General features: G+C 44.8%; 1 protein-coding gene across 1 annotated transcript in view; it reads left to right on the forward strand.

Annotated features, from left to right (window-relative positions):
• The first annotated feature begins 13,521 nt into the window (after positions 1-13,521).
• LOC108797515 (ras-related protein R-Ras2-like) overlaps positions 13,522-22,580 on the forward strand; it is a 53,532-nt gene continuing 44,473 nt past the window's right edge. Inside the window, exons 1-2 of the mRNA XM_018569124.1 lie at positions 13,522-13,531; positions 21,287-21,410. Coding sequence (XP_018424626.1) covers positions 21,309-21,410 — 102 coding nt within the window. The 5' untranslated portion in view covers positions 13,522-13,531; positions 21,287-21,308. The remainder of the gene's footprint in view (positions 13,532-21,286; positions 21,411-22,580) is intronic.

Consider the following 22,580-nt stretch of genomic DNA (forward strand, 5'->3'; position numbering starts at 1 on the left):
ATATATCCCTTGCTGAGACCTCTATGCCTGGCCTGTATAAGCAGATATACTCACTGCGGACAATCCTCGTCAGATAGCTGAACTCGTCAATACCGATTCATTCAAAAGAGGTGTTTATTCTTTAACATCAGGTTACAGCAGATGATAGGAACAGCAGTTGAACGGTTATAGTATTGTGCGGTCAGAAAATGATGCCTTTCCTCCGTACTGTGCAGATTACATGTGTGTCCTTGTTACATGTGGCTAGTAGCTGTGGCCATGACACAGGAAGTACTGCACACAGGAAGCAGGAAGGGGCTACACTAGGGGGAAATACATCGTCACATGAGGAATAATTACAGAAAACATGTTTGTTACAACAAAAGGCCACTAGATGGCAGCATAGGATAACACATGAATTTAGCTATGAGAAAATAGTTAGGCAAATCACACTATATAAATTCTAACCTATATAACAATGCTAATATTAACTGAGGCTATGCATCTCATATTCTATGCCCCTATTGGGGCGGCACATTTACGATATACATATACAATACAATATGCCAAGAAACAGGTCGTAGCAACCATTGCGGCTCCGAGAGCCGAGAGGGCATAGCACTACACCGAAAAACCAGGAAGAAGGTACAAGGAAGAATACAACATATGATGTCACAGATTATATTGGTATTGATTGGCCAATACAAAAAATGCCTAAAAATTGAATACACATGATACGCTTCAAGAACATGCCAAAAAATGCTTCTAAAGCTGGCCATACACATAGCTTTAGATTATCTGCAGATATTCTATGGTCAGATGGAAAAAGTACAACAGATTCCACTGGGCCAAGCTTCAGTGTAAAGGCACGGTTGTTAACCGCATGAATCGCGGCAAACGGCGCATGCGCGAGAAATCGCGGCAAACTGCGCATGCGCGGGAATGGCGGCAAAATGTGCGGGAAACCACACAGGAAGTGAGGTAGCTGTCAGTATCCTGGGACTATTTAAGGAGGAGTCAGCCTCTCTTTCATTGCTGATGGTCTTGTCAGCTTGCTGTGTTGTATCCTGTGTTCCTGTATTGTTTAAAGCCTGCCTCTGACTCGGATTGCCCTGGACTACTCTCTTGCTTGCTGCCAGCCCTTGACCCCGGCCTGTTTCCTGGACCTTGAGATTGCCTTACGTTTTTGTACCTTGCCTGCCCGACCGGATTTGACCTTGGCTTCCTGACCTCTCTTCTCAGCTGCTCCCACGCAGTGTTCGTTTCCAGTCTTCGGCACTCGGGCTCCTTGTTGCCCTGCGCCCTTCTGTTCCAAACTCCAGGGGTCGCAGGACGCGAACCGCAAGAGGCGCCTCCCCATCTTCCAGTCTCAGCCTCAGGTACGTGATATTCAGTATCTTGCTAGTCGGGCCTGCTGGCTGTCAAAATACCTGAACAATCTGATTGGGTGCAGGCATGGTTCAGGTATTCAGAGAGCCAGCAGGGCCGACTAGCAATATACTGAAGCTTGGCCCAGGAGATTCCTCCATCCACACAGTTTAGCGTAGATGGAGTAATGTGTTGCACTTTTTCTATCTGAGCATAGAAACTCTGCAGATAATCTATAGGTGTGTGGCCAGCTTAAATCTTCTGAAAATCGCTCGCCTCAGGTGTGAATGCAGACAAATTGAACTTCACTTTTGGATAGTCTGGTCCTTTTAAAGAGGACCTTCTATTAGAGCCAGAGATCTGTTTCTAAGCTGTCCTTAGAGATACAAAAGCTGGAACCTGATTGGTTGCCTCTATATTTTTCTTTTCCAAGCTTTATTCATATACAGTATTTATTTTCCCCCTCTAGCCTAGTTAAAGCTGAGTGGTTACTTTAAGTTACACTGTATTTCTCTTTGCAGGATTATACTGCATACAGTAAATCCTTAGCATGGACGGATGGGTTAGACTGAAAAAAGTGCTCCCTGTAGGCCTTCAGCAATGAGCATCAGCAGACAGTCATATTATCCTTATTTAATTATAACGATGATCATTCAGCCATATGCAACTACCTCTCCCCAGCATCTGTGTTCCATAATCTCATCTGGATCTTTATTGACATTGATCTGAGCATTATCCAGAAAAATGGCAGAATTGTCTCCACTGTTGAAGGGCTTTAAGCCAATTGTTACAGGAACATTGAAACTCAGCCCGCGTTTGTTCAGATTGCCACAGTGCTGACACTAATCATGGCCCCTCTCTATGACCCGACCATTTTTATAACATGGCACACACACAGTTGGTTGCTGAAGTAATAAAATAATGGTGTGTATGGATGATCCAAGACATATAAGGAGCCAAGGGCTAATTCAGCCCACCAGCCTCCTCTTACAACCAAAATATTACTTTTGGGTGCGAAAAAGTATATCTAAAGCTCAAACTTTTTTCCTCGTTTTAGATCTGTGTCCTTCAGTGTCAGATTAGGTAGCTTTACCCTCACGTCCTGTCCTGTAGACTCAACAGGAAGTGAGAGGAAATTTTCCCAATGTCAGGGTGGATAGTAGACAGTCAATGTAGACAGTAACTAGTGTTCCCATTGGAAGATTTTCTCTCTATTCTTGTGCTGGTGGCAACTCCCACTTTCATTCTCTAAATGTCCTGAACCTTGGTGTTGAGGACAATTAGAGAAGCCGAATCTCCCCACTGGGCAAACAGACCATAAAAACCTGACGGGTTCTATTCACTCTCAAACTCCATCCAAATGTTGTCTTTGGTTACACTTTGACTGTCTAAAGAGGACCTCCAGACACTGGAGTTGCTAGTGCCATTGCTTGGTCCAGCTATTCCATCCATTCTGTGTGAAAATTATATTTTGGAGCTTCCATACTGAAAAACTGTCATGCAGCATGGAAAGAGCTTACTGACATTTTATATATTTCCATTACAGCTTTGAGATTGTAAGACAATTGGATGTCTATCTCTAAACCAGCATTTCTCAACCAGCGTGCCTTTTGGCGTTATCATGGCTGCCTTCAAAGTTTCACAGTGTCATGCATTTTCATGGTGCAGGTGAGCCAGACCTCAGCACCATGGGAATGCATGGCACTATTACAGGGCGGCTGCATTCAGGACCTCCTTCAGCATTCAGTTAGACTGTGGTGAAGATTATAAGGTAGGACTCCAATGTGAAGGTGGGACTGCGGACTCTGATGTGAAGGGGGACCGAGGATTCTGATGTGAAAGGGAGACTGAGGATTCTGATGTGAAGGGGGGACAGAGGATTCTGATGTGAAAAGGAGACTGAGGACTCTGATGTGAAGGGGGCTCCTGATGTGAAGAGGACTCTGAAGTGAAGGGGAGCTCCTAATGTGAAGAGGACTCTGATGATAAGGGGGCTCCTAATGTGAAGGGGACTCTAATGTGAAGGGGACTCTGATGTGAAGGGGGGACTCTGGTGTGAAGGGTGGACTCGGATGTGAAGGGGGCTCCTGATTTGAAGGGCCTCTGATGTGGAGGGGGGACTCTGGTGTGAAGAGTGATCTCTGATGTGAAGGGGGGCTCCTGATGTAAAAGGGGGACTCTGAAAGGAAGGGGGGACTCTGAGGTGAAGGGTGGACTCTGATGTGAAGGGGAGCTCCTAAATGTAAAAAGGGGGAAATCAGATGTTAAGGGGTAATTCCACATCATTTTGTTTTTTTGCATAGGGTACCCCTTAAAATCCATACCAGACTCCTATCTAGGATAAGGATCTGGTATAGATTTTCGGGGGCACAACATGTCATTTTTTTACATTTACAACATTTTAGACTGGAGTGCCTTGGGATTTTGCATATTTGTATAGGGTGCCGTGACTGAAAAATGGTTGAGAAACACTGCTCTAAACTAGCTTAGTAATATAAAATCTAGAAATTGTTTGAATTTAGCTTGTTTTACCCTCTACTTTCCATCCTCTGGTACACATGTTTGGGCACTAAAGGAGAAATTTGAATGCGGATCATGCAGCTGTTGTGTGTATGGGTAAGTACATACATTTTGAATCAACACAGCTCTATGCTTTCTGTCCCGCAATGCATATGCAAAGAAAGAATTGCATCATGGGCATGCACAAACTGCTACTATGTTGCAGTATACAGTATAGCCTAGCTCTTGTAATATACACTATATTGCCAAAAGTATTGGCACACCCCTCCAAATCATTGGATTTAGTTGTTCCGTGACATCTCCTTGCTACTAAATATTCCACGGTCACCTGTTAGTGGTTTTATAACAAAGTGGAAGCAACAGGGAACAACAGCATCTCAGCCATGAAGTGGTAGGCCACGTAAAATGACAGAGCAGGGTCAGCGCATGCTGAAGTGCACAGTGCGAAGAAGACCTCAGTATTAAACCCTACCGACTAAGACTGGGATGCCATTAAAGTTCATGTGCGTGTAAAGGCAGGCGTCCCAATACTTTTGGCAATACAGTACATTTCAGTTTACCAGTTCTTAGATGTGGTAGCTGCATTTGTTTTCTTTTTTAGGCTTTTTTTCACTTGGTAAACAGGCTGAACTTCAAACATGTCTGCTTTTGGTAATCTTCATTACAGGGGAGATAGAGATATTAGTAGTTATACAGATGGAAGATATCATTGTAATATGCTTCCAGGTCAGCTCACAGGATGTGACAAGGACATTGTCTAGCAACAGGTATTCCTCTATTTGCTCAAAATGTTATCTGTAATTGTTATTCTGGCATTGTCTGAACCTAGCTGCACTGCTGACTAAAGGCCCATAGTTGCCAGGATCCTTACTCATCTTACATCTTAAACTATGAAGGAATGCAAGTCAGTATGTTCTCTGATTCAAGCAACAGACTTTTGAGCCAACCGTGCCCACGTACATGGGAGCAAGAGTGGGAGGTTGCATAGAATAGATTCATGCAAGAAGCTGAAATTCTGCCCAGACGTATAGAAAGTCCTGGAGCAAAAGACAAAAAGAATAGGCGAAAGGACGGCATGACAGGGTGGGCAGGCAATCAGGGAGTAAGGGGTTAAGGTTAGTAAAGTTGGGTGGGGTTATGGTCACTTCCCATCGATTGGCCGGGTCAAGTCATCCGGGAGGAGCATCTGGGGTGGTCTGAGTGGGCGGAGGGTGGTCCAGTCAGTCTGGAGCTGGCACACGGTTAGTACTATTCCCGCCCTCCCTCCCTCTCTTGTTTTAAGTTTGTTCTTTTCCTATTTTATTACTGTTTGTCGTGTTTCCTTTGTCTGTGTTGCCTAGGTCCTGTGAAGGCAGGTGTCGGTACGTGGGAATCCGGTTGGACTCGTCTGTGCTGCGTAGTCCTGGTTGTTCTCTGGCGGGTTCAGCAGAGAGAGGTCGAAGAACTATGTGTAGGTAGGTCTATGCTGTTACTTCGTAGGTTGTCCCTGAGTCGGTGTGTTGCGGCTAGGGGCCAGTGGTTTTCAGGGGTAAGCAGAAATCTACTGTAGCTGAGTAAGGGGTGCCTTCACAGACCTCAGGCCAAATTACGTATAGGGATACAGTTGTGGTATATTGTCATATGTCATGTTTTAAGTGACAATAATACTTTATGAGATTTTGTAATAAATGGCTGATACAGCCATTTTATATCCAATCCTGTTTGGTCTTTTATTTGGGGAAATGAGAAGTTCAGAAGGGGTCAGATGCTGTAATCAGCTGTTCATGGTTTGGAAAAGATGACTATGCCTTACCATGTCATGTGAAAAACCCATTTAAAATGGCTGTTATGAATTGGAGAAGGTTTTTTTTTTTTTTTATAACTTTAGCACTGCTGAAGTGTTTCATGAATAGCGTTGGCAGCTCACTGATTAATGTTAGCATTGCCTGGAATTGCCATTTAATGGGGACATGTTATAAAAAGAAAAGTTTTGATATTACTGTTTTTGTAGCATCAAAAAACCAGTCTAGCAACAAATATCATCCCTGCTATAAGAGGAAATTTACTGCAGTTATTGAAATGGGATGAAAGGTGGGTTAAACACTTGGTGGGGTTTGCAAACACAGAGAGGTTTTGCATACACTTGGTTGGGTTTGTAGACACATGGTAGGATTTATATATACTTACTGAAGCTGTAATCACTTTGTTAGCTTTATACCCACTGAGGCGGCAGTTTGCAGACAATTGATGTGGTTTTGCAGACAATTGATGTGGTTTTGCAGACACTTGGTTGGGTTTTGCAGACACTGGGTTGGGTTTTGCAGACACTGGGTTGGGTTTTTCAGACACTTGGTTGGGTTTTGCAGACACTTGGTTGGGTTTTGCAGACACTTGTTGGGGTTTGTATACACTTGTTTGGGTCTGTAGACACATAGTGGGGTGTGCAGTCACAGTGGGGTTTTGCAGAAATATTGGAGTTTTGCAGACGCCTGGTGGTGCTTGTGTACGCTTGGTCTGGTTTGTAGACATTTGATGCACTGGCAAAACCTCATAATGGCAACCTTACTGTGTATTGTCTAAATGCTGCAAAAGCAGGGCCACAGTGGGGTATTCTTTATACAGTACATGTGACTCATGTAAAGTCTGTCCATAAAGGTCATTATTGTGGTCTGTTGTCCAATGCAGGTCCATTGCTCAGGTGTCCATTTCAGTCCACTCTTATGGTGAACTCTTCCCCCAATTCTTGTGCCATTTTGCTCACTTGGCACATGCTTTCTCCACAGCTGGTCAGAGCGCCACAAGCTTTAGTACAATAACTTTAATGTCATGCCCCTCCCAGGTGAGATTAACCAGTCCAAGTAGATGTGAAGCGTAACTTAATGATTTGTAGATTGTCAATAACGTGTGGCCGAGCATCGTTGGTTAACCAACAACAACAGGGGGTCGACCTTCTCCTTCCCGACACAAATGACTCCAAAAATGACACAAATGACTCCAAAATGCGTCCTAGCAACCAATGACATTGTGTGGCTGAGTGTCATTGGTTGCTAGGATGCCAACCACCTTGGATCTGTCAGCTTCCTAGCAACCAGCAAAAGTTGCTACAAAATAATTTCTATGAATTTGACACAGACATTGCAACATCATTTGAAAGTTCGCTTGAATTTGTTGCAAGTGTTGGTAATAGCATTAGAAATGTCACACTGCTTTTCTGGATCTGGCGCAGGACATTGTTAGGCCGCATTCACACTTGAGCTGTGAGCCTTTGGGCATTATTCAGGCATTTGTTTGAGTGTTTGTACTGGTGTATTTGCAAGTGTTTCAGGCTTGACGATTTTTTTCATGTTTAGCCAACGAAAAGCTATTACTGGGCAAAACAAATGTTTCACTGTTTTTGTGTGTTTTTAAGGCGCTCCAATTAAAGTCTATTGGGGTCAAAACACTCGACCCTGCTCGAAATGAAGCTCATGTACTTGTTTGAAGCTACAGGCATTTTGCTACAAGCAACAGAATGCTCGGATGTGAACATGGGCCATTGAAAACAGATTCCTCCTGCTGAACTTTGCATCCGAGCTACAAAACGCTCTGGTGTGATTAGGGCCTTAAATAGAGATAACGCCAGAAAGGTGCAGCAAATCTTATACTAAAGCTTTGTTCACATGGGGAGTTCTGGCATTCCTGTGACAAGAAGCTACAGATTCTTGCAGCAGGAATGTCAGGTGTCCCCGTTCAGATGCGGCCTCTGTACCCATTAAAGTTAATGAAATGGTGACGGCGTCCACATCTGTCAGTGACAGTCCGCATATTTGGGACATGTGGTTTCAGATAGATAACTGTCACTGGACGCAGGATAGATGTGTACAGAGACAATCATACATGTGGGCTGCCACTGATAGATGTGCCCGCTGTCACCTTGTCATTTGCTTATTTACTCACGGCCACATTTGAACAGGAAACCTGGGATTCCTGCTGCAAGAGTCCCAGAACACTGTGTGTGAATGGGGCCTAAGTCGCCTTAATTTTTTGCAAGTAATTAGGAAATAGGATAAAGGAAAGATTTTCTTTAAACCCAAGACCTTAAGGGCTCATTCACACTGGAATCGGCCCGCACGTACAGCTCGTGCTGCGCGCAGGACCGTATCAAGCAGCTCCCGGGAAGGACAGGTGCTGCGTGTGATTATTACGCAGCCCCCGTCCTAGTAGGGGGGTGTACGGCCCCGTAGTCCCATAGAGAAGGACAGAGGCTGCGTACTAATCATAGGCAGCACCTGTCCTTCCCGGGAGCTGCTCAATATGGCCGTGCACGCAGCACGGAGCTGTACGTGCGGGCCGATTCCAGTGTGAATGAGCCCTTAAATTGTGGAGTAGCAGCAGGAAATGTAATACAAAAACATGAAAAGGAAGGCCTGGTTGGCAGGTACATCATGTAACCTATTCAGGGGAAGGTAACAATGATCCTCTTGTATATACTTGCCCTTCTTTACAGTGTGACGTTTGCACAGGCTGTAAGTGAGGCTGAACCCTGTGTCATCCTTGTTCCAGTGACACAGTTCATGTGTGGGTGGTTTTCAGGAATAGTATGCGGAATTAACCCAGTGCAGCCTACGGATTGCAGACTGAGGTCTCCAGCACTAAGTTCCATGGTTTATGTAGCTAGGGATAGGTTAAAGAGGAGTGTGGAGCAGTGAGTCACTTCCTGAACACAGCACACACACAAAGAATGTATGGAGTCATAGCTACACCTCCCCTGGGAGAAGTCTGTCTGCAGGGGGCCACCAGGCCCTGAAACCCCGCACAACATACAGCCATAGGTATAACTTAACACAAACACATTCACTTTCACTAAGTCAGACCACATTCTCCGAACAAGAACAAGAGAGATTTCTGTTTACATTTATAGAAAAGAAAATGTGGAGAGTTTGCAGCAGTCTCTGTACATACTGGAAATGCAGACATCCCAACCTGCAAAACCTTATTTCAGGGAGAAAATGCCTCTCTCGCAGACATCAGGGAGCTGCTGCCCAAAAGAGGGAGACTCCCTGAACATCAGGGAGACTTGAGATCCCTGGAAATGTCACAAAATTCTTATATCACAGCCATATTTACTAAAGCAGGCCATACACCAGTAGCAGGGCTGTCCCTAGCATAAACGCCACCTGAGGTGGGGGGAGTGCTGGTGGTCATGTTCTGAGTGGGCTGGGGTTGATGGGGTGCTGGTGGTACACGCTAATAGTGCTCTGGCCGGCTCACCCGTGTTGCAACGCCCAACTCTGGTCGGCATCCCACCCTGCTCACTGAGGTGACTGGTTGCCAGGAGCTGGCCTGGATGCCAGGAAGAGTGTCACAGGTTGCTAAGAGCTGGGAGGGGAGATGTGTATGGCCCTTACACATTTGCCCGTTCGGCTTTAAGCAAGCTGGGACACCATGACTGGAAAGGCCACCCACCCATGTGACCCAAAGAGATGCCTCCTGAGGCAACAGCCTGAGTCTGTCTCATTATAGGAACTTTCCTGCCCAGTAAAATTACTTACGAAAATAATTGGTTTGCGTTCAATTTCCTAATGGGGTCAAATCGACAATCTATTTTGACTATAGTGATGAAAAACAAAACAAAAAAAAACAACTCAATCCTCAGGGGTTCATTTATAATTAATCCCGCTTGCACACCACTAGCCGTCCTGCATGGCACTGTTAGCGCTATCTAGGTATGCTAGTGCCGTACAAACAGCATTTGCCCGGCTATATGCCATGTGGAACTTTTATGAATGAGTACCTAACATTGAATGCGGTTTTCGTTCGAGAAACTCTATTCATTTTCGCAATCAAATGGTAAAAATCAAAAGCAATTTTGAACGACATTCAGCAAGTCTCTGATGACATCATCGAATGTTGTGATGAGATTTTTCATATGAATGTTCGTAAGAAAATCTACCAGCGTATAGCCAGAATAAAGCTTTGCAAAGGACACTGAGGGGGATTTATCAAAACTGGAGCAGATAGAATCTGGAGTGGTAACCCATAGAAACCAATCAGCTTCTCTTTTCAGTTTGTTCAGTTAAGCTTTGAGAATGAAAGATAGAAGCTGATTGATTACTAGGCTTGTGCGCCGTCAAAAAAATTGCTTAGTTTTGTTTCGGAATATACGTTATTTCGTAATTCGTGTCCGAAACTCAATTCGGATTCGTACGAAATACGAATTTTCGTTAGTTTCGTCACATTTTCATACCGTTACCAACATTTGTTATGATGAAGTTAAAAAGCAAAAATACCTTTGTTAATATTGGAATCGATGGTAGTTTTTTTTAAATACGAAATTCCGTTGACGAATTTCTGACCCGAATCCGAATTCCGTTACAACGGAAATGTGACTGTTTGGTTGACCAATCAGAGGTTTTCTTCTGCTGCTGAGGGTTGCATTACAGGCACGAAATACGAAATTCCGTTAACGGAATTTCGTATTTCAGATTTAAAAAAAATCTTGTCATGTTGTTCAACCTCAGTCACAGGGGTAATATTAGTTCCCGTTTTAACGAAATTCAGATTCGGATCCGAAATTCGTCAGTGGAATTTCGTATTTCGGATACATTCGGAAGCATTGCAATTCGGATTTCCAATGCTTCCGAATTTACGAATTTCAGGAAATTCGTACGAATTACGATTCGTAACGAAACGAATCGCACATGTCTATTGATTACTATGGGCAACTGCTCTAGATTTTGTCTGCTCCAGTTTTCATCATTTCCCCCACGTGCTGTAATGTACAGTGCTTGGCTTTCAGTTTCTGGAAGTCAGATCAGTATTGTGCTGGCCATATGACACGCTAATGTGTTTTATTCATATAACGTCATTTGGCACCACAAAGAAAGGAGCAATTTGGTCAAATGTAATTGTATTGGAGATATAGCACACTCATGTATCATGATGGTATGATGTGTGGTGAGCGACTAGTTACTATGGGTTACTGTTTTTTGAATAGTGCTCATTGCTTTATTGCATATTAAAGCGGAACTTTATATTATTATTTTTATTTTTTTTTGCTCTCACCTAGGCATAAATGATATGTCTCTGCTCCTGCAGCCTCCTGGCATATCCCCGTCATACAACCCAGGATGTGGGCTGTGGCAGCAGAGGAGCTAGTTGCAGCAGGACAATGCTGGATTCACTGAGCAGGTGAATATGTGAATTGAGTACAATCCTGCCTAACAGGTAAGAGGGGGTTAAAAATAGAGGGAAGTGAAAGATCCTCTTTAATACCTCAAGATGTACTCGTTTAGGGCTCAGGCTGATGGGCGTTGCTTACCTGTCTTGGATGTGCGTTTGGAATGCATGTCAAACACAGGTCAGCAAAATCCCATTGACATCAATGAAGCAGTGCACATGGCAGTTCAGAGGCTGTGTTTGATCTGCTTTTTTGTTGTGCTGTGTTTCTGTGGACACAGCATGTCCTCACATGAGAAAAGGCTGGCACATGCTGCGTGCATGGCCGTATCGGGCAGCTCCAAGGAAGGACAGGGGCTGCGTGTGATTAGTAAGCAGCCCCTGTACTTCTCTATGGGAATACGCGGCCATATGCCGCCCTACGCTTACCCCAAGTGTAGGTCCGAGCGGGTGCGGGTGTCCTGGCTCGGACGTAGACAGGATCTATCCCTTCAGCGTACAAGTACGGACACCCGTACGGACGTGCAGGGCGGGTGAGCGTAGGCCGACGTATGGCCGCATACTCCCATAGAGAAGGACAGGGGCTGCGTACTAATCACACGCAGCACTTGTCATTCGCGGGAGCTGCCCAATACGGCCGTGCACGCAGCACGGAGCTGTACGTGCCGGTCTTTTCTTGTGTGAATGAGGCCTTAAGGAGCGTTTGTACTGCAAGCAAAGCAGGTGAAATGCAGCATTTTCTAGCTTAATTCTGCAGTTTTTGTTTGATCGCAGCTGCATATGTTTGAATAGAATGTGACTACAATGCCTTTCAACCCTTAGAATGACTCTTTTCTTTCCAAATGTGAACAAAGAAAAGGCGTTACTTAAAGTGGACTTTGCCCCAATAACACGTGGTCCTCTTGTTGACTGTGCATCATCTCTCAAGATTTGGGCTACTCGGCATGCTCTGAGATGTTGCTGGAAGGAGAAGCATGTCACTCCCTGCAGTACCGAAGCCGGAGGAAAAGTAACTACCTATATTTATTATCATTATTATCATGATTGAAACCAATGATGGGCCACTATTCCACCCACTGATACCAATGATGGGGCACTATTCCACCCACTGATACCAATGATGGAGCACCATTCCACCCACTGATACCGATGATGGAGCACTATTCCACCCACTGATACCAATGATGGGGCACTATCCCAACCACTGATACCAATGATGGGGCACCATTCCACCCTCTGATACCAATGATGGGGCACTATTCCACCCACTGATACCAATGATGGGGCACTATTTCACCCACTGGTACCAATGATGGGGCACTATTCCACCCACTGATACCAATGATGGAGCACCATTCCACCCACTGATAACGATGATGGGGCACCATTCCACCCACTGATACCAATGATGGAGCACTATTCCACCCACTGATACCAATGATGGGGCACCATTCCACCCACTGATACCAATGATGGGGCACTATCCCAACCACTGATACCAATGATGGGGCACCATTCCACCCTCTGATACCAATGATGGGGCACTATTCCACCCACTGATACCAATGATGGGGCACCATTACACCCACTGATACCAATGATGGGGCACCATTCCACCCTCAGATACCAATGATGGGGCACTATTTCACCCACTGATACCAATGATGGAGCACTATTCCACCCACTGATACCAATGATGGAGCACTATTCCACCCACTGATACCAATGATGGGGCACCATTCCACCCACTGATACCAATGATGGGGCACCATTCCACCCTCTGATACCAATGATGGGGCACTATTCCACCCACTGATACCAATGATGGGGCACTATTCCAACCGCTGATACCAATGATGGGGCACTATTCCACCCGCTGATACCAACGATGGGGTACTATTCCACCCATTGATACCAATGATGGAGCACCATTCCACCCACTGATACCAATGATGGGGCACTATTCCACCCACTGATGGAATGCTTGGACTTGTAGTTCCTTAGCTGATATATATGTGTGGGGGTGGGGGGTACAGTTCCAGTGGATGTTTATATAATATGGGGGGGGCGAAAAAAAATGTTCTGCCTCGGGCGCCCATAACTCTGGTTACACCACTGTACAGGCTCGCCTTTTATATTGTTTTACCTTTTTATATATTAGTGTTCCAGGTTCTGATACAGTCAATGAATCACAAGCAATTCTTGATATAGAAAACAACGAGGGACTTTTTGTTACAACAAGCTGTGAGTAACTGCTTCCAGGGAAAACATACAGAACACATTACTCAGCTGATAGCATCTGCTACATGGAGCATGTGATACATTCCAAGAACCGATTCTACAAATATGGTGAGCATGCAAATAGTGGAGGTTAGACAGCAACTTTTATAATTCACCTGTATTCAAGTTAATTAAATTAGTATATCTAAAACCAAAAACAAATATTTTGCAGCTCACCAGACCTTGGATGTGCTGGTTGCATTCGTATTCTTTTTTTTTTCCAGATATTTTTTTCCTTTTTCATCTGGTGATCACTGATCCTGCCAGTAACATGTTTCCATCCTGTCCTAGGGTGACAACACACTCACTGTGTCCTATATAGAATCAGCTTCTATCTTCATATAATGAAATATATATAAATCAAAATGAAAGAGAGAAGCTGATTGGTTGCCATAGGCAACTGCTCCAGATACTGTTTGCTCTGGTTTTAATAAATTCACCCTTATGAGTCACATGCTGTTGCAGGTAAATGGCCGGCAGTTTCAAATGCTGATTGCTGGAAAACTGGAGTTCAGGCAGAGGTCAAAGATGGGTCTCTTCATTTATCAAGGTAAATGTGTTAGCGTTCATAGAGCAACTCCAGGGTGAACTTTCATTTCAAACATAGGAAAGGAATTTGGGAGCAAGGCTACAGCTGTGAAACTGTGCACACACTTACCTGTCATCTGTACATATCAGGTTCTCCAGTTCCAGGCCACATGACCATTGTCCATCATGCTGGGTTACATGGCCTACATTGTAGGTGCTTACATCTGCATAATCTTCATTCACTTTCTATATTTTATATTATATTTGTTTATTTATATTTATTTTTTTGTATATAATTTTGATATTGTTTTTAGCGTCCTAGTGGAGCCATGATGAAGAGGATATACTGTAACCCACAAAACCTGTTGATTAAGATTACAATGATTATATATATTTTTTCTACATTTAATTCTTTATTATTCTTAGTTGCCTTTTTCTAAAGCATAGTAAAGAGAATACACTAAACCCAAAATGTGTTAAGATTACAATGATTAAATAAAGCATCTTTGATTAAAAATCAATTGTCCATTTCTTTTTAACATAAGACTATGACCATCCGGATTAGAGAAGAGCACTCACCTTTTGCATAGTTACTTTTGGTGGTGATCCAATGCCTGCAATACTTTAAATGAGAACTATGGGGTTAGGGCGTTCTCCAAACTAGGACACAAACTAGCGTCCTCCCGTTACCCAAAGCCCAATATACCGCGAGCTGCAGCTTGCGGTATACTGAGACGCCGCAGCTGAAACGGATCCCGACAATTATGTCTGGATCCCCCCAGCTGCGTGAGTGACAGCTGGCTCTGCCTATCTAGAGGCAGAGCAAGCTGTACCCGCCCCCTCCCCTGTCCGTTCCGCCAGTCAGCGCTGGAGGATCGGACAAGGGAGAATCCAGTCACTCCCCTGTCACGGCTCTCTGCAGTGACAGGATCGAGAAGTGAGCGAGCGCCGGTATGTGTTCGCTCACTTCCCGATCTACTGAGCCGACCTGTGACAGTTTCATTGTCACAGGTCGGCTCAGATTATGAGGCTGAGTGAAAAGCACTCACCTCATAATTCTCCTTTAAGTCACAGACTTTAAACAAGTATGCAGATCACCAGTTCTGACTTCACTCTGATTTTTCTTTGCTTTTTGCAGCTCTTTGGAATAGAAAAGATTCAAGTTGAACTCCAGGAACAAAAACTTAAATTGTGAGATATTCTTCAATAGCCACAAAGGACATAATGGCTTTGCAAATTCAATTATTTTATTGTAAAATTAGCAGTGACATTATTACTAGGCTGTACATGGTCTGTGCATAGAACAGAGCAGTGGGAGGGGCCCAGCAGACTCTACCCACTGCAGGCTGCCTGCAGAAAACTACAGGAGGGGGGTGGAGACAAGACCAGTCACCCTGCACAAGGAGAGAGAGCAGCAGTGACCGGTCTTTAATACAGGAAGCTCCTGCACAGAAGCAAAGCTTCGCACTAGATTACCGAACAGAGCTGGAAGAAATACAGAAAGCTCACCAAGATTCCAGTAAGAAGACACATGGCTCTTGTTTTTAGACAAAATTTGCTTATCCCAGAGTTCAGCTTTAGGGACAGGGACAACCAGGCCACATATTAAGAAGAAGCATAGCAATGGGAGGCCATGTATTTCTCTCAGTAGAGTTTATATCTGTCACATTGGCCGACTCCTTAGAAGTGGTGCTAGTTTTGGGGCATAGCAAATCTTTACCAGCGCACATAATGGCCTGCTCACCCCAGAACCAGTACTACTTGCCAGGTTACAGTCATTTAGACAGGTTCCCTTTAAGGGATGATTTTTTATGGGTTGCTATGAGCCCTGCCCCTTGTCATTGTGCATTTGCACTGCTCGTATGAGAATGTTTGCAAGCTGCAGTATTACACCGTTTGGATGTTTTATGTCACGTTCCAGAGGGATCCATTTTTCATAAGTGTCCTGCTGTACTAACAGGCAGTTAAGCCCACCTTATATGGAGCCAGCTGTGTGCAGAGGCAGCCACACGTTATCCGGGGTAGACAAGACATGAGATAGAAGACTTCAAAAGTGGGATTTTAAGGTGCTTATTCATTTGTGGAGGAAATATCATGTGCAGTTTTAGTAAAGTGATCCTAACAGCATACTAAATACAGGCAGAAACATCAGTCTGCAGAACTGGATTGGTGTGAATGATCTTTTTACATATCATCGTACAGTCATCAAACAATTGTACACAGAAAGCATGTGAAACTTCTTTAGATGTTTCGCTGTCAGATACAATAGTGCAGCAGGAGATTCATCCGTCCACGCTGTTTAGCATAGAATTTGCTGGGCAATGTATATTTGTTTGATTTGGATTCAAAATTGAAACTAGTCTGAGAATGTAATACTCTAAAACAGAGTAGAGATTTTAACTACTTCAATTCTACGGAGTCATATTGACAACCATTTTCCTAGGATGGAATTATAACAGTGAATGTGGTATTCGGTTGTTCGGATGTTCTGATGGGAATGACCCCACTCCCCCAACAGAGTTGACGTTCCCTCTTCTCCCCCACCGATCCGACTGTGAACTGATGTCTTGGTGTCCTCACGTGCAATGCAGGGCTATGGAGCCTGCATTGTGCTTGACAAAGTCAGCAGTCCCTAGACTGCCAGAGTGAAAGGGAGAAGAGGCTTCGGGGACAGGTCTAGCAGCCTAGACGGAGCTGCTGGGAGCGGGGATCAGGTAAGTAAATCTGCTTTATTACAGTCACCTAGCCATGAACAAGCACTTAAAGTAATATTACACCCTCACACCTTTTTTCAATAATGAATTCAGACCAATCAAATCTATATTGGCCAGCAAAGTATTTCTATACTTTTTTCCCTCTCGCTCTCTCAGCTCAGCTTCCCTGAACTTCCTGTCCAGTACAAGCTCACAAGGGACAGGAAAGTCTCCAGCAGCTGCCCGAAGGGAAGAGCAGGAGAGTGACTTTCCTTGCTGTGTTTATGTGTTTGTGGACACACACAGCTTACTAGCACACACAAGGATGGCTCCCATAGGACTCTGCAAGGGAAATAAACCCCCCTAAAACTAAATATCAGGGCCAGTGCTCAGGGGACCAGCTGACTCTGCAGGAAACTAAAACGTTTAAACATCAAGGAGCCGCATCCTTTGTCAGTAATTTCATCAGCACGTGAAATAGCTTAGAAATCGTTTGACTTTAATATCACTTTAACCCTTGCAGATCAGGGGCAGCCCCACTACAAGGGAAAAACCTTGAATTTCCCTGGAGCTGGGCTTCAAGCTCTCAGGATTCCTTAGATCCCTTTGTTAATCTCTATACATTTAGGTATAGAGCCTGTTGAAGGGATCTATGGAATCCTGAAAGATTGCATCTTTAAAGGAGAACTGTGGGGTCAGTGTTTTTCCCCATAGTTCTCCTTAGGGTAACGGGAGGACACAAACTAGCGTCCTCCCGTTACCCTAAGCTCAGTATACCGCGAGCTACAGCTCGCGGTATACTGAGACGCCGCACCTGGAGCGGATCCCGACTTAGATGACGGGATCCGCCCAGCTGCGTGAGTGACAGCTGGCTCTGCCTACCTAGAGGCAGAGCCAGCTGTACCCGCCCCCTCCCCCGTCCGTTCCGCCAGTCAGCGCTGGCAGATCGGAGCGGGGAGAGGGGAATCCAGCCCCTCCCCCTGTCACGGCAGAGAGCTGTGACAGGATCGAGAGGTGAGGGAACCCGGTATGTTTTCCCTCACCTCCCGATCTACTGAGCCGACCTGTGACAGTCTCATTGTCACAGGTCGGCTTAGAACTATGACGTGAGTGGAAATCACTAATTTCATAGTTCTCCTTTAATAAATTAAGTTAGCAATTAAAGGATATGATTTAGGCCTCGTTCACGCTAGATGCAGTGCGTTCCGGCCTGATTCTGGCCAGAATGCACTGCATCGCGGCTGGCTCACTATGTTGTGGGGCAGGAGGGGGCGGGCCACTGAAGTGAATGGTACCGTAGCCACGCCCTCCGGCCACAAGGCGATCGGCCGCACAGCCGCACATTATGCCTGCAATCCGGTCCGAACAAAATGCTGCAAGCACGATTTTGATAGTGGACCGCCACGCCCCCTCCTGCCCCACAACATAGTGAGCCGGCCGCAATGTGATGCAGTGCGTTCTGGCCAGAATCGGGCCCAATCGCATTGCATCTGGTGTGAACGAGCCCTTAGGGGCTCATTATAACTCTTCTGTCTAGTGTGTAACGGGGCTGAAACCATCTGCATAACACTATCGCCACTAGATGGTGCCGATGAGCACAGAAAATTCCTATGCTCTTTTAGCGCCATCCAGTAGCAGTAGTACCATGAGAACACTAATCAGAAGCAGAGGAGTCCCCGGGCTGTGTGCCACCCGGTACGCCTGCCGGTTGTCACCTGCTGGGACGTGCAAAATAGCGTCGCACACACTTAACTGCAGCTGGCCATCTTGGTGGTGGACGCCGGCACAGAGAGGAGGGGACATTCATCCGGCGGGATAAGGTATGCCTCGTGTTTCCTCCTCTCTCGTGCAGCTGTCAGGCTCCGGGTCCATGAAAATGATTTTGGTGTCACCCGGTGCAGGCCACACCCCTCGCACCCCCCTTGTGACGCCACTGGGCAGAAGAGTTATAAATCAGCCCCTAAATTCCAAACAGTCTGCGTTATTACATAAGACTAAACTATATGCATTAAATAGAAAACTGCGAATTAAAAAAGATGCATAAATAAAAACCATAATATGCATACAAAACCAATGAATAAAAGCTGCAACGTATGTAAAATAGCCTTGAAATGAAGCTACAGATAAAACAGTAGCAGAATGGTGCTTTCTAGAAGTGACTACTGTCGCAGAATGGAACCTTGTAGCAGCTACATTCGTATCACAATATTTACACAGAATGGAACAACAAAAAAGACTGCAATCATATCAGAGTTGTGGAAATAAACAGGCTTGTGTCACCGATAAAAATATGCCTGCAAATGAACAAATATTCAAGAATAAAGGCATTGTGTGGACTCAAAAGGACTAGAAACAAGAAGATCTATACAGAATAATGATAACCAGTGCTCATCAGTATGACACATCTGAGAAAGGGGGAAACAATTAGATTGAAAAGTAAAATGGTGAAAGACAATGAATGGATTTGGTTGTCTATGAGCAGTCCTAAAGAGGCTCTGTCATCCCTCACACTGCATCTAACACTTAGGGCCCCTTCACACCACATCCAGTGAGTTCCAGACCAGTTAGTGATGGGAACGCACTGGATCCCATAATGAAAGCCTTCTGCGTTTTAGGATGGGAATGGGCGTGGAGGTGCCATTCAAATTAATGACAACGCAACCATGCCTCCTGCCCTCAGTGCTATCGCCCACATCAGAATGTATACATAAATCAGTGTTTATATAAAGACCAGTGTGTGCTATACTCATCACTATGTATATAGAGATCAGTGTGTGCTATACTCCTCACTATGTATATAGAGACCAGTGTGTGCTATACTCCTCACTATGTATATAGAGACCAGAGTGTGCTATACACACAATGTATATATAGATATCATTGTGTGCTATACTCCTCACTATGTATACATAGATCATTGTGTGCTATACTCCCCACTGTGTATATAGAGATCATTGTGTGCTATACTCCCCAATGTGTATATAGAGATCATTGTGTGCTATACTCCCCACTGTGTATATAGAGATCATTGTGTGCTATACTCCCCACTGTGTATATAGAGATCATTGTGTGCTATACTCCCCAATGTGTATATAGAGATCATTGTGTGCTATACTCCCCAATGTGTATATAGAGATCATTGTGTGCTATGCTCCCCAATGTGTATATAGAGACCAGTGTGTGCTATACTTCTCACTATGTATATAGAGACCATTGTGTGCTATACTCCCCAATGTGTATATAGAGATCATTGTGTGCTATACTCCCCAATGTGTATATAGAGACCATTGTGTGCTATACTCCCCAATGTGTATATAGAGATCATTGTGTGCTATACTCCCCAATGTGTATATAGAGATCATTGTGTGCTATACTCCCCAATGTGTATATAGAGATCATTGTGTGCTATACTCCCCAATGTGTATATAGAGATCATTGTGTGCTATACTCCCCAATGTGTATATAGAGATCAGTGTGTGCTATACTTCTCACTATGTATATAGAGACCAGTGTGTGCTATACACCGCAACGTGTATATAGAGATCATTGTGTGCTATACGTCCCAATGTGTATATAGAGACCAGTGTGTGCTATACTTCTCACTATGTATATAGAGACCAGTGTGTGCTATACAACTCAATGTGTATATAGAGATCACTGTGTGCTATACTACCCAATGTGTACATAGAGATCACTGTGTGCTATACTCCCCAATGTGTATATAGAGATCATTGTGTGCTATACACCCCAATGTGTATATAGAGATCACTGCGTGATATACTTCCCACTGTGTATATAGAGATCACTGTGTGCTATACTCCCCAATGTGTACATAGAGATCACTGTGTGCTATACTTCTGACTATGTATATAGAGACCAGTGTGTGCTATACACCCCAATGTGTATATAGAGATCACTGTGTCCTATACTACCCAATGTGTACATAGAGATCACTGTGTGCTATACTCCCCACTGTTTATATAGAGATCATTGTGTGCTATACTCCCCAATGTGTATATAGAGACCAGTGTGTGCTATACTTCTCACTATGTATATAGAGACCAGTGTGTGCTATACACCCCAATGTGTATATAGAGATCATTGTGTGCTATACTCCACAATGTGTATATACAGATCATTGTGTGCTATACTCCCCAATGTGTATATAGAGACCAGTGTGCAATTGCACATTTATTATTTTATAAAGAAATCTGCTTTTACTATTTTTTCTAAAAGATGGACTTTACCTTTAAACCTCTTTAATTGATCACACAGGTGCACTATGGGTTGTAGGTATAATCACTGTAAGCAGGGCTTTCCTAAGAACTGAAAATAATTGTAAGGATTTCTCCAATTGCTTTGAGTGTAAATCCAGGATCACAATACAAAATCATGAACCCGTCCACAGGCTCTCCCTGCCAGAACAGCTGTACTGTGTGTGATCTCTCCAGATCGGGAGGATCTAGGACCGCACGGACACCCAGATGACCGCAGCCCTCAGGCTTCGCAGCCCCTCACCATATATGGAAGTGAAGTTTAGTGATTCAGAGCCCGGTCACCCTCTGTACTCATGAATATCTAGGAGCTCATTAGCATGGCAAAGTAACACCCCAGGAGGAGCTCAGGGAAAAGGGTTGGGCAGCCATTTTTTTGCAGGGACTGACTCCATGGAAAGTTTGCTGATGTGAAGTTGCTTTTCTGTGATTTCAGCATTTATTTTTTTTATTTTTGTTTTACATTTTTGCATTGACTTCTATCTAAGCACCGTGCGAAAACCCGAGAGCTGCCCGATCTGCAGAGAGCATGAGTGCCAAAGACTCTTCCATCCCGGTGGAGAAGTACAAGCTGGTGGTGGTGGGAGGAGGAGGAGTGGGCAAGAGCGCCCTGACCATCCAGTTCATCCAGGTAAGAGCCCCCCCATGGCAAGGCTGGCATCTCCTACCAGGGGGATCTGGGTTGCCAGCTTGGACTCCTACAAGTTGCTCTTGTCTGGCAGGGTGGAGTCCACGCTGGATCTCCCGACTTGGAAAACTTTGTGTAGCTTCAGGGCTTTCATTTTTCAGTTTTTTCCCCCGTGGGCTGGGTGTTTAAAGGGACTGCACTGTGAGCCAGCAGGAGATCCACGGCTTCTTTGTGCTAGTAGGATACTTTGTTGTATAGAACCCATAAGGGTAGACTGTCATTTATAAAATGCAAGCAGAAACACCCCATCCAGATGTTGGGGTTAACTCCTGCCCTGCCGCACTAGGAGCTGTGTGGGTTTATCTGGATCTGTTGCTGGTTGTAAGCAACTTACCTACTACCATGACCCTGTTACAATCTTTGGTGCACCTCGATCCTTGGAACCGTGCTTTTCTGTGGTTCCATTCCTGAAATGTGTACAGGGTCTGCATCAGCCACTCAATGAATTGTTACCAGGGTCTGCCATAGGGGAATGCAGTCTGGAGTTTGTAAACCTTGCTGCATTCACACCTGAGTGTTTACAGGCAATTGTGGAGCATATGTGTGCGTTTTTGTGCAATTTTTTAGGGCTTGTTCACACCAAATGCAGTTTCTGCCTATGCAGTGCGGTGTGTTTTGCTGCGTTTTTGCCGCATTCTGGGCTGTTTTTTTAGCCTAAAATTGGCGTTTTCAGTGCGTTCCAGGGCGTTTGCATGTGTTTTTGATGCGTTCCAGAGCAGGAAAAATAGGGCTTGCTGCAGTTTTTTTAACATGCTCTGGAACTGAATACTGCAGTGTGAACTAGAGCCCAAAATACCATTGGAATACATTGGATGCATTTTTGATCCGTTCTGTAACTGCTCTGCTCTGCGCTTGGTGTGAAGTAGCCCTTAAAGGAGAACTATGAGGTGAGTGCTTTTCACTCACCTCATTGTTCTAGCCAACCTGCGACAATGAGACTGTCACAGGTCGGCTCAGTAGATCGGGAAGTGAGTGAATCCTGTCACAGCTCTCTGCCGTGACTGGGGAGGGACTGGATTCCCCCCTCCCCGCTCCGATCCGCCAACGCTGACTGGTGGAACGGGCGGGGGAGGGGGCGGGTACAGCTGGCTCTGCCTCTAGATAGGCAGAGCC

The sequence above is a fragment of the Nanorana parkeri genome, unplaced genomic scaffold (genome assembly GCF_000935625.1).
Source record: "Nanorana parkeri isolate BGI_ZX_2015 unplaced genomic scaffold, ASM93562v1 scaffold1290, whole genome shotgun sequence".
Lineage (NCBI taxonomy): Eukaryota > Metazoa > Chordata > Amphibia > Anura > Dicroglossidae > Nanorana > Nanorana parkeri.